This window comes from Bicyclus anynana, chromosome 3 (assembly GCF_947172395.1).
Source record: "Bicyclus anynana chromosome 3, ilBicAnyn1.1, whole genome shotgun sequence".
Classification (NCBI taxonomy): Eukaryota; Metazoa; Arthropoda; class Insecta; order Lepidoptera; family Nymphalidae; genus Bicyclus; species Bicyclus anynana.
The window spans coordinates 6,034,987-6,048,123 of NC_069085.1; the positions used below are offsets into that span (position 1 = coordinate 6,034,987).

At 35.8% G+C, this 13,137-nt stretch overlaps 1 protein-coding gene across 1 annotated transcript in view; it reads left to right on the top strand.

Annotated features, from left to right (window-relative positions):
• The first annotated feature begins 166 nt into the window (after window positions 1-166).
• The window catches only part of LOC112054042 (rho-associated protein kinase 2), a 32,648-nt gene continuing 19,677 nt past the window's right edge, over window positions 167-13,137 (top strand). Inside the window, exons 1-4 of the mRNA XM_024093687.2 lie at window positions 167-789; window positions 1,755-3,686; window positions 4,089-4,249; window positions 5,193-5,402. Coding sequence (XP_023949455.2) covers window positions 609-789; window positions 1,755-3,686; window positions 4,089-4,249; window positions 5,193-5,402 — 2,484 coding nt within the window. The 5' untranslated portion in view covers window positions 167-608. The remainder of the gene's footprint in view (window positions 790-1,754; window positions 3,687-4,088; window positions 4,250-5,192; window positions 5,403-13,137) is intronic.

Here is a 13,137-nt window from a genome sequence, read left to right on the forward strand (position 1 = left end):
AAAAAATGTTGTATGAGAGCTATTTTATTGAAAGAAAAAAAAGATTTTTTGCTCTTACGAGTTAATCATTTCATTTTTAGTCTGTAAATATTTTTCGTATATCTGTGTCTGGCTACCAATTTCTGGCTAACTTCATTCTGGTCGCCATTGCAAAGTGCGAACCTTTTGATGTTTGCCAACTTCAGATTATTGTTTGAGTGGTTTGATCATCGTTCATCAATCAAGCGGTTTTTATTAATTAGTTATTTTTTACATTATTCTCAATGTTGTGCCAATTAGTTTTGTAAATAAGTTGCGCAGTATCATTAAAAGTTCATCAAATGTGCTAAATAACATTATAACAATCGGTTATGTTTGCAAACGTGCATATGCTTTGTTGTGAGAACCACCTTTATCTGCTGTCACTCTAAACTGTAGCAAGTAAATTTTTCTATAATGAAACATAAGTTTCTCGCTGTTTCATATGCTAGTTAGTCCTAGATAGTGTTCAGTGAGAATACGATTGATGCGTTGATGTGCCGTAATGAGAGTGGTGTTCCCATTCGGTGTACCTTTGAGGAGAATGTACGGTGGCGTTTAGTACACGATAGAGTGATCCAGGGCTCAGTATGGGGACAGTAAAGGACGAGGAGCGCTTGCGGCGCCTACGCGCGCTGGAGGAGAAGCTGTGCGACCCGCGCTCCACGGGCAACGTGGATTGTTTGCTCGACACCGTCACGGCACTCGTCTCCGACTGCGATCACCCGGCCATCCGACGGATGAAAAACGTCGAGGCCTACACCAGCAGATGTGAGCCTTCCCATAAATACCCGCCGCCCTTAATTAATTTGGATGTCTCTTAATGTCATGAACAATGAATGAGACTATTCTATCAGTTATTACATTCTTTGTGTAACAAGTCACTATACTACATTATTAATTAGTATGATACGATAAATAAATTGGCAAATATTTCAAATAGCTCTCAGTTAAATTGCTTATGAAATACATTTATATACAACTACTATAAGTATTTGCTCTATTGATTAGAGAGATATCAATTATAAGTCTATACTGAGATAGACTGCTCTGTGTCATTTATAAATATTTAGTTATAAAATAAAGGTGTTAAAATATTATTAAAAATTTGAGTGGAGAAGGATATAGCTGCATTTATTAAAATATAAGTGTCACATTGTACAGAAATCTTGGGATTTTTCTTGAAACAGGTTTCAAAATTATTGTAGGTTCTATGAAAGTATTACTTTTAGATCAGTCATATAAATTTACTTCAGAAAATTAACACCCATGAGAACACATGCATATTATGATTATAAACACAAACTGCGTAACATCACACTATAGCTTGGTCTGAACTGTACATAATTAAAATTTGTTTAACTGATAAAACATTATCATCAAAACAAACTATAATGTTACTTAGATATGTGCATAATCATTTACCTATAATATGTGTAATTAGATAATAATGTTTGTGTCCTTTCACATTTTACTACTATACTAATAAGTGTAATGAAAATATACAATTCAAATTTGTATTATTAACAATTTATATATGCATGACTTAAAATTATTTTGTAAATATTTTTGGGCAAGCAAGATAGTTGTAGGACACCTTCTAGCTCAATGTACCGACAGGCTTAAGAAAATAGTGGAAAGTGGCTAGATGAATAAGGCAGTGAGCCTACGTTAATGATGATGGAGATAGCTGTAGAGTTCAGAGTTCAATCCAATAAATTTTGATATTGTTTCAGATGAAGAATTTGCATCTGAGGTTGTTGATTTACGTATGAGAGCAGCAGACTTTGACCTGATCAAAGTAATAGGCCGAGGAGCATTTGGTGAAGTACAATTAGTCAGGTATAAATCTACCCGTCAAGTGTTTGCTATGAAACTACTTAGCAAAGTTGAAATGATAAAAAGATCTGACTCTACATTTTTTTGGGAGGAGAGGCATATTATGGCACACGCTAATTCGGAATGGATTCTCAAACTTCACTTTGCATTTCAAGATCAAAAATACCTTTACATGGTCATGGATTACATGCCTGGAGGAGATCTCGTCAATCTCATGTCTAATTATGATATACCTGAGAAATGGGCAAAGTTTTATACAATGGAAATTGTTCTTGCTTTAGATGTAATCCATGGAATGGGTTTTGTTCACAGAGATGTAAAACCTGACAATATGTTAATTGACAAATATGGCCATTTGAAATTAGCAGACTTTGGGACGTGCATGAGAATGGGCCCAGATGGTCTTGTACGTGCAAGCAATGCTGTTGGCACTCCAGATTATATTTCACCCGAGGTATTACAGTCACAAAATGGACAGGGTGAGTATGGCCGAGAATGTGATTGGTGGGCAGTGGGAATTTTTTTATATGAAATGTTAATAGGTGATCCACCATTTTATGCAGATAGCTTGGTAGGAACTTACGGAAAGATTATGGATCATAGAAATTCTTTACAATTTCCTGATGATGTGGAAATTTCCAAGGAAGCCAAATCATTAATTAGAGGTTTGCTAACAGATAGAACAAAGAGACTTGGTAAAAATAGTGTAGATGAAATCAAACATCATTCTTTCTTTATTAATGATCAATGGAGTTTTGATAATCTAAGAGATTCTGTACCACCAGTTGTACCTGAATTATCTAGTGACGATGATACCAGAAATTTTGATGATAATATTGAAAAATCAGATGCTTTAGATGAAGCTTTTCCAGATCCCAAAGCCTTTGTGGGTAACCATTTACCATTTGTTGGATTTACATATAATGGTGATTATCAACTTTGTGGGGGTAGATCAAAACCTTCCGATGTAGTAGACACAATATCTAGCAATCATATTAATAATGTGGGTTCTGAGGCAATATTGCAATTAGAAAAATTATTGGAAAGGGAAAGAGATGCAAGACGTAAATTTGAAGATAGAGAAGTAATACTTTGTGCTCAATTGGAGGAACTATCCCAAAGAGAAAGCAGGAGTAAAAAAATTATTGCTGACACAGACAAAGAATTGGCTCTTCTGAAACATGATCTTAGGGAAATACAGCGCAAGGCTGAAATAGAAGCAGAAGCCAGAAGGAAAGCAGATTTCAACTATAGTGATATCAAACGTCGCTTTGATGAAGAACAGAGTAAAAGAGTAAAGGAAATGAATAATCTACATATTTATAATGAAAAGATAAATGCTTTAGAAAAACAATTGACAGAGATGCGTGAAAAACTTAAACAAGAATCTGAGGCAGCGGCTAAATCAAGAAAGCAAGCAGCGGAACTTAGCGCTGCTCAAGCTGCTGCAGCTGCAGTGAGCGATGGCACAGTGTCGAGTTTGCGCGCACAGAGAGATGTTCTCGAGAGAGAATGTGGTAGCTTGTCTGAAGAATTGGGAACAGTGAAAGCTGCCAAGCAAAGAGCTGAAGCATCAGTAGCTGAAGCGAATAGTCGTTTAATCGCTACCCGTGCTGAGCTAGAGAGATCATCAGCGAGATTAGGGCAAATTATGACAGATAATAGACAGCTATCAGAGAGAGTTTCTTCATTGGAAAAAGAATATGCTTCAATGTCCCACGATCTAAGAGCATCCCAACATTTATACCAACAGGAAGTACGAGCACATCAGGAAACACAACGCTCTCAGCTTCTTTCTAAGCAGGAAGCTAATCTAGAAGTTGTAAAGGGTGAGCAATTTATATTTTTATTATTTGTAATAGCATTATTAGATAATATTAGAAAAAATCCTTAGTGAATTAATGCTAAGTAGCTATTATTGACAAGTATTGTTCCTATATCATGTTTAATATTTTGCATGCCTCAGGAACATTGGAAAAAATATTAACAGGTTTGTCCATTATGCTAATAAAACATTATTTATATAGAGTTTTTTTAGTTTATGGTTTTTATCATTGCAATAAAAATATGAATGCAGTTTTTCATCGTTGCTATGATCCTTGACTGTTTTAGTTACTTGTTTTTGTTTTTTGTGATCCATTTTAGTTAGATCTTAAATGAGATGTAATGCCTGTTGTATGTCTAATGTGTTGTTGGACAGAGTTTTTGTTTATTATGTACATATTCTACAGCATTACAAGGCAAGTTGAATGAGGAGAAACAAGCCAGACTGCGGGCAGATTCAGCATCTCAGGAAAAGGATCGCCAAATGTCAATGTTGAGTGTTGACTACCGACAAATGCAACAGCGCTTACAGAAATTGGAAGGCGAACATAGACAAGAGAGTGAAAAGGTACAAAAAACGTTAAATTTTATACTTTTTTTTTTAAATAGTTTTATTGCTTAAACAGATAATTAAAACATTGTCTAGTTTGTATTATCCAAAATGTTAGACTACTGTCATGACCTGAATCTTTTTAAGAAATGTGATATCACATGTTTTTACCTTTAGATTTGTATCACAGTCAAATCACAAACATATTCACATTGTCTATAATTTTTTTAAACTTACACTTTGAAATAATTTAACACCAATAAATATATATTCTGTCCTTACACTACACACAACTATAAATTTAAATCATAATATACACGTGTAATTTTAACACAGTAAAATATTGATTCTATAGACACAGTTTTTATAAAAACGTTAGATCGTTCGTGATATACTTTTGACAGAGGGGTAACGTCTAGCAAGGCATCTGTTTCCTGACACATACAATTTGTGCACCTTCAAGGCAAGAGTGAATAGGCATCTTCTACTCAAGCGTGCTTCATCTTAGTCATTGCTTTCCATGAGGCTTGATTGTGGTCAAGCGTAAGCCAAAAAATGGCAGGTCCTATGGCAATTGATCCATGGTTGTTAACCCCTTACTGCATGTTTTATTAATTTTCGGCAAAAAAAGATATGTCATAGGTAATACTATATAAATGAACACGTGTTTCAGGAATTTTCTATTTTATTAATTTAAATAAGGAAATATGCGTTTTTCCTCTTTGGAACTTATTTGGCACATTGACACAGAAATGACAAAAAAACGTAAATCGTAAAAAAAAATTACACGAATTTAAATGGTTTATTGTTCTATGTAGTGGAATATTTAATCAGCAAATAAATACTTGAAACATTAAAAAAAAATCCTGATTTCGACAGGCAAATCTAGGTACCACTGAATGATATTTCAAGGCTCAACTTTTTCCGACAATCTGTCATAGTTCATGATATATTGTCATAGGTGGTGGGCCTTCAAGCAGCGCTGGAGCAGGAGCGCGCGGCGCGGCTGGCGGCCAGCGCGGAGACGGCGACGGCGGAGGCGGCCAGCCGCGCGGCGCACGCCGAGCGCGAGGCGCGCAACCGAGACCTCATGTCCGTGCGCGCGGCTCTACACGACACATCGGAGAAGCTCGCCGCCGCCGCAGCCGAGCGCGACATGCACTACGCGAGGGTAAGTCATACGAACTTATTCGAATAGCACTAAGTTACTAACTTAATCGAATAACACTTGTTAAGGAGCTTGTAAACAATGAATCTTTTCGTCAAATCAAACGTTTGTTAAATATATTAATTGATTATTAAAACACGGCTAAAACTCACGTGATATAAGGTCGGAGTATGCCCGACTAGTTTTGAATCCATACGGGCGTAGTCATGAGCTGGTTCTTACAACACGGCACGGCTCAAACTGCGAAGCGTCGGTGCGGCGCGCAGCCGCTCGCATCGCGCGTTGGGAGAGGAGTTGAGTGGTGGGGAGTGAAGGTTCCGTTACACTGTCATCTTCATGTGCACTTCTTCCCTATCCCTACTCTACACTACGCTACCCCTACCCTACCCCTACTCTACGCCTACCCTAACCCTCTTTACCCCTACACTACCCCTTCCCTACATCTACCCCAACCTTAACCTACCCCTTGACTTTTGTATGGGAAATAGAAATGGGTTGTTTTTATGGTTTTACCAGCAATTATTCAAATTTTTACCAATGCATTTACTAAATGTATATAGATATATAGATTTTATCCCCGTATTCGTATGGGAAAGTAAATTACGCGGGTGAAACCGCAGGGTTCTACTAGTGTAGTCATAAACATACGAGTAGGCACACAAATCAATAATAAACCACACTTACTTTACATCTTACTTTAAAAATAAAGCTTTTTAATTCCACAATGAACAACTTCAGAACTTTAGTAGTAAGGTCACATGTATGACGCTATGGCTGATTCAACGCAGTTTGTATTGCATGTTTACATTACTGAGATTATGTCATTTTCTTATGTAACATTTTATCTTAATAGTGAATGTGAATAGAAAAATATTTCACAACAAATATAGATCTATTAATTATTTATACGAACATGAGAGTTTAATTTCGAAATTCGGATGTTTTACGCTATCCAGTATTTATTGTATCATTGAATATATGAAAAACCGCACCATAGATATTGTGGGTAAAGAGTCATGATAAGTTTGTTGTAATTTTATGTATTTTATTAGACAGCGAGTTGCCTATCAGCATTGTTAAAAAGTATCATACAATGCTAATATAAAGTACAGTAATAAACTAGTAAAACTTTACATATTATATTTATTTATAAAGTAAAACGTACGTCTTGTGTTGCTATGGTAGGCGTTAACGCTTGGATTCATCAATTTTACGCGGATAATAGCAAAAAAAATCTTTCTTCAACACGATTAGGATCCGTGGAGCATTTTTACAATTGATTATTACTATCAAGTTAATTTTCTGTGAGTAGCTTCATCTTGGTGAGACGCTCAACTATTTACGAAAATTCTTGATTCTGGTAGGTAACTGGGTTACCAGGTAATAAAAAATTCTTAGCGTCGGAACGAGATGATGTACTACGCATATTGTGGCTGTTAAGTTGTCTAACTATTAATTAAGCAATAGTGAAAAAAATAGCTGGTTAATAACAACATTTGGTAAACTCCCCTCTTCCCGACTTGTATTACTAACGAGGTAAATAGTAAAAGTTGTTACTGCTGTTTTTTACTGTTGCTTAATTAATAGTTATACAACTTAACAGCCACAATGTCCTATAAATTGCGTGTTACATTATCTCGTTCCGACGCTCAAAAATTTTTATTACTGGTAACCCAGTTAGCTATCAGAATCAAGAATTTTCGTAAAATAACAGTTGAGCGTCTCATTAAGATGAAGCTATTCACTTGATTCACACTCACAGAAAATTAACTTGATAGTTATCAATTGCAAAAATAATTCGACTCTCTAGTGACTCATAACTTGTCATATTTGTATGCATTTGTATACATTTCATTAAATCTATTTAGATAAACGAAGTGTCCTTTGCTTCTTATCGTTCCGCGTATACGACATGACCAAAAACACCAGAATAGTAAATGTAACCAGGTTTTACTGCTTTTTCTAACATTTGTATCACTTGTAATTTCATTCTAGCTCTAAATACACATTTTGCACAATAAGTAGCTAGTTAAAATAGAAAAACAACATTCTTCTAAAATATATAAATTCAAATTCTAAAATATAGAAGAAAAAATACACAAAAAAATACAAAACCAAATAAAAATCATTAAAAATCAACAATTTAAACTAAAAATGAATGAGAAAGTCGGCCTTATTGCTATAAGCAATCTCTACTATTAAATATATAATTATAAATTATATAGGTAAGAAAAAAACTCATCCATTAACATTAGGCTTCCTCATATTACTTGTTGTCAAGTGAGATTTCGAAGCGACAACCGTGGGCGTTTACCAATTTTATCAAACAAAGCTTTTCGATACAGGTTCCGCGGGAACTTTATTAAAATGCATACATTATTATAAATCCACAATACTTTTACTGTTCTTTGAATTAAAGATAGTCTCATCAAGCCGAAATAGACTGTCCTTCGGCATTACGACACAATGACTCACGACGAACACTTAGGGACCTTGCACACTATGCTGCCACGGCGAAGATTAGTTGGCCGTGGTTGTAAAAGCTACAATTTGCATGAAACAAGATTTGCAGCCACGACCACGACTCGTCGTAATGCGGCCTATTGTCAGTTGTTATTCTGCCCGCGCATTACTTGCTGGTCGGACCTAGTGTACACAGAACTAGGTGTTACCACCGGTGACACCACTGAGGTCCCATAGCCTACGACACTTACGCAATAAAAAAGCACTAACTAACTACTAACTAATGCACGATCGCTCATTCGCAAATTAACGTAGCTTGGTCGCAACGAACAGTCTTGCGAGCCCGGACTGCGGCCAAGTGAACGATATTCAATTATGGTTTCTTCTGATAATCTACCGGCCAATTCATTAACTTTGACGTGTGCTGGTTGATTGTATATACGTTACCAACTAAATATTGTCTAGATATTCTTAAGTCACGTGATTTCGTAATCGCTATTTACCTACTTAATGATCAAAATTGGTTATATGCAAAAACTTCATCCAGTGCCTACTGAAAACCCTTCGTGGATATCGTAAAGTACGTAGATGACAGCGCCCAGTTGACATTATGCTTTTTATTAACAATGAGCTTTACATAATACGATAAAATGCTAAAAAAATGTTATTGATTTAATGTTAATTATATTAGGTAGCTAACATACGTCAAAGTTAGTCAAATGGCCGGCTGGTCGTTGAGGCATGTGGCCGTGGCCGCGTAGTGTGTAAGGTCCCTTAGACAGAAAACATAGCGCACACAGGCAAACATTTGCCGTATAAAGATACACCTGCGCGTGCGATGTCTCCAGACAAATAAACACGATTACGTATTTAGCGGTTTTCATCTGTGACTCTTTGGTTTATTATTGATTGTTTGAACAATTAATGGTGACGTCTCGTGACGGTTCACGGAACATTGTTGACCTCAGTAGTTTTTTTTATAACTATTGTAATGCTTTTTCATTGACAACATCACGTTTATTTCTTTACCTTATAGTTCACTATTTTTTTGTCAAATTATATTTTGTTTTTTTCATCACATTTTCACTTATTAGAGGGTGGGTCTTGGCAAGGCTTTAATGAATGTTTTTATAATGTTTCTGTTTGTGAATCCATTACACCCCATATTACCTAAAATCTGCCACTATTTTAATTACTATTATCAAACTAATAGTAAAAATAATTCAATCAAAATTGCAAATTTTCCAAATGTTAAAAACCCTGTCGTCCATTTTGTGACGTCACAATGTTACTTGATGTACACGTCAAACTAATGATTATTAACTAATATTTTTGTCAAAAGCTCCGTTTGGTAAAGGATTAGTTAACGTGACGTCATGAAACAGTTGAAATATAGACCATCATAAATATTTAAAAATTAAAATTTTCATGTAATCATGCCTCATTAAAACATGATATTTTTTTTTCAATCTAGTAGAAAGACAATGATCAAATTAGGACCATTTTAAAAAAGTGTCATAGCCTATTGTAGTCTGGCAAATTCGTTGATGACATTCCTATAATATGCGGGGGCCGGGGGGAAAGACAGCGCGGTTGGTCGTGGGTTTTTCATTCATCGCTACACGCCCCCCGGCCCGCGCGGACCATTGGGAGTGTTACGAACGAACTTGCCAAGCTATAGATATAGCACAAGATTGGTATAAATGTTAATTACTTCAGTATTTATAACCAAAATGATCACCTAAATGACTCCTACTATAGGAATTTTTTTGTTTCCATCAGAACATTAGCTATTGCGTCTGTAACGTAAGAGGTACATTATCTAATGTATCTAATACGAGCGTCGACATGTTTCTGCTGACAAATACAATGTATGCAGGTCATACGATACTATAAGACCTTTGTAATTTAACCTAAATAATATTCAATTAAAGCTTTATACATCTTATCATTAGCTAACTAATGCTGCGTACTTGCTCATACAGATAGTGTCTTATAGCTTGAATTGTGAAATAATGAGTTTTTGACCCACCCCCCACCTACGTAGGTAACAGACGTAAGACCCTATAAGGTCTTATAAGGATTATAAGGATGTTTGTGCCATTGTATAGCTTAAATAATATTATAGGTAGGAATGGGCTGATAGTTGCGCAAGGTTTTCAAGAAGGCTACCTAGACACTATTCGTTCAAGTACCTAATACAAAATTAATAATTCCCAATTTTTGATCGTCTATTATCTATGCTATCCGAGCTCACTCGGGTGTAGTTATTCGACTTGTCGCACTTGCCAGAGATCTGAACCAATATAGATACTATAAAGTCCTAATTTAGTCCGAGCTGAATGAAACCCTGAACAGAGAGACTGTTCAGGGATTCATGACTCACATCAGCCGATGTATTCGTAAGTCCTCTACAGGCGTGGCTAGAAAATCAAGGGCCCTGGTGCAAATAAAAAGATGGGGCCCCTTTACGAATACCTACTATCTAAATTAGTTAGGTTTTATCAACTAAAAATATTCATTAGCACTATTTAGTATTTGAAGTTCAGTACGTACGCAATTTTCTAGTAATGATTCGAGGGCCCCCTGAGCTTAAGGGCGGGGCATTGCACCGCCTAGCCCCTGGATAGCTATGCCGTTATCTACAGGACATAGGCCTTTTGTAGGGATTTCCAAATACAACCTTCTTGAGCCGCCTGCGTGGTCGCCATTCCAACACCTCAGGACTCCAACGTCCATCGGCTATTCGAATTTGTACCCCGACCCATTGCCCCTTAGCTTCGCGACTTGTTGAGCTATGCCGGTGATTATAGTTCTGCGAATTTCCTCTCGTTTCTAGCAATGCTCGTTCTATCGCCCTCTGCGGGCTTTTTCACTATCTTTGACTATGCTAGTTGACATATACGAAATTTAGATTCAATGTAAAAATGTCATCCGGGGCACTGGTGGATGACACACAGTATGTAAATGACATTTGGTCAGTTGACTTGATGTTTATTTTAATAGATGTTTAATAAAGACCAAAATAGTAAATAGCTCAGCAGATCCTTCTTATTAGGCCCATAGTTAGCAACCAACTCTCGGAAACATAGCTCATCGCCAAGCACTACACATCCTAACAGTCGACCAAAATGCAGACTCACTAAGAGTTACACAAATCCTGAATAATTAGTCAATGTTTTACAGAAATAATAACAGTGTATATTTAAACGGTAAACACAATAAACAATGAAGTTATGTGCCTTTTATAGGAATTTATTAATGTTATTAAAACTAATAGTACGTGAACGAGGGCGGGTTAATAAAACACATGCATTATTGCACGGTTTCATCTACGGAATGCCTTTGCGTTGTTTTATTTCCTGCTCATCTCTAACTAGTTATGATTTTATTGAGTCAAGTTTATTTATATACTACTAGGACTAGACTAAACTGGAGATTATGTACGTGAATAAAAACTGATTCGGTGGTCCAATAGTTAATAACTAATAACTAAATAAACCATATGTCGTTTCGGATCATAAGATCCTTGGTTCGAGGTCTGCGTTGTGTTATGTAATACTGAGTGTTTATTTATTCCAAGAAATTTTCAGTTATTCTTAGTTATTCTAGCCACTCACCATCCAAAAAGTCCACGTGCCTGCAGCGCTAACGGCAGGACATCCGATAAAACTGATCGTGTGTTGGTCGCGAAGTCATGACATCATGCATATCGCGACCAACCAAATGAGTGGCTAGCATTAGTTTGTAGAAATTTTCGGTCACTCGGGCAAGAGTTAGGAAAATTAAGGTTAATTAATTAGGTTTAAAAAAGGCTGTTAATGATATTAAAAAATCGAGATGAGGCTGCGTTGTTTACAAGGCTGAGTTTATTATCTAAATACGTGTACGACCTCAAAGAATCTGCGTAGCCAATGCGTCATAGTCCTTTTTTTATTCAATGACAAATGTCTTCTGATGTTAAGTGACGATGCAATGATGTCAAAGATGGTGACGGACTAACTTGGAAGAAGCACAAGTCTACTGTATCCATACCTCTTGACGGTTTCTACGTGGCATCATACCGGAATGGTAGGGTGGTAATAGTAGAGGAGCCAAAGAGGGGATTTTTGCAGTTACTCGAACAGATGAACATAAGGGAATATACCTTGCACGTTGTTGAGTACCTCCACCAAGTTCTTCTTCTTAATCGTTCTAAATCGTTCTTAATCGTCCATTGATGAGCCGTGCCTTCTGTGCAATGCTCCTCCACTTTTTACATCACCAAAAAAAAAATTTAAGGAAACCAAAAAAAAAATAACTTCAGAAATACTCAAGCAGCACGCCAGATTAAGATAAGCGAGGTGGTAGGTGAGTTGATAGCTAAAAAGTGTTTATTTCGAAAAACGTAATTAAATAGGAGGGTTCCAAAGTTACAAAATAAAACCCTTATATTTCTGCTATCCACCACGAGCGCGGTTAATTTTTTACTTATTTTTAGTGAAATAATCTGAATAATCGCTCATGTTTTCTGATGATTTCAGTAAGCCAAAGTAATAAAAATTGTCTATAAAGTCTGTAGTTTTTTCCCCACCGCTGAAAGCGAAAAAAGTATATAACTATTTATTCTTTCTATCATCTAATCTACCAAATCTAATCGATTCCAATGACGCTGTAGTAACTGCTAATTTAGCATCCCACGCTCCCCTACTATAACTAGCTACTTCTAATTCTAAAGCCATATTTACTACAAATAATTTTAAACCACATTAAAATAGTATTGTATTGAGATATTATGTTGTTTAGTTTAGGACTCGATGGCAAACATTTTCTATTATATTTTTATGGTACTTAATCAAGCAAGCGGTATAGAAATTGAAAATTTATATAAAAAAAATTGAATTATATTTAATAATAGTTGTAGTTGATTCCGAAATGCAACGACCGTGATCTTGAAAGCTAATAGTTAATTCAAAAACAAGAAATAATTATTTAGATGCTCCAAACTCCGGTATACGCTTCGATAAATTCGTTAAGTTTCACACCGCGAAGTAAGGTAACGGTTAAAAAATTTCGGTGCCGTTTTATGATTATGTTTTTATTATTGTCTTATGAGAATTGAATAAATTTCACAATACAAAATATACGGCCGTCGTAGCATAGATGTAAAAATTATTATGATTATAGTCATTATACTGTGTGGATCAATTTATTAATAGCGATACATTTGAATATTTTATTCGGTTAACGTATTAAGCGTGATAGTTTTATTTGCATAAGAAAACAAATAAACATT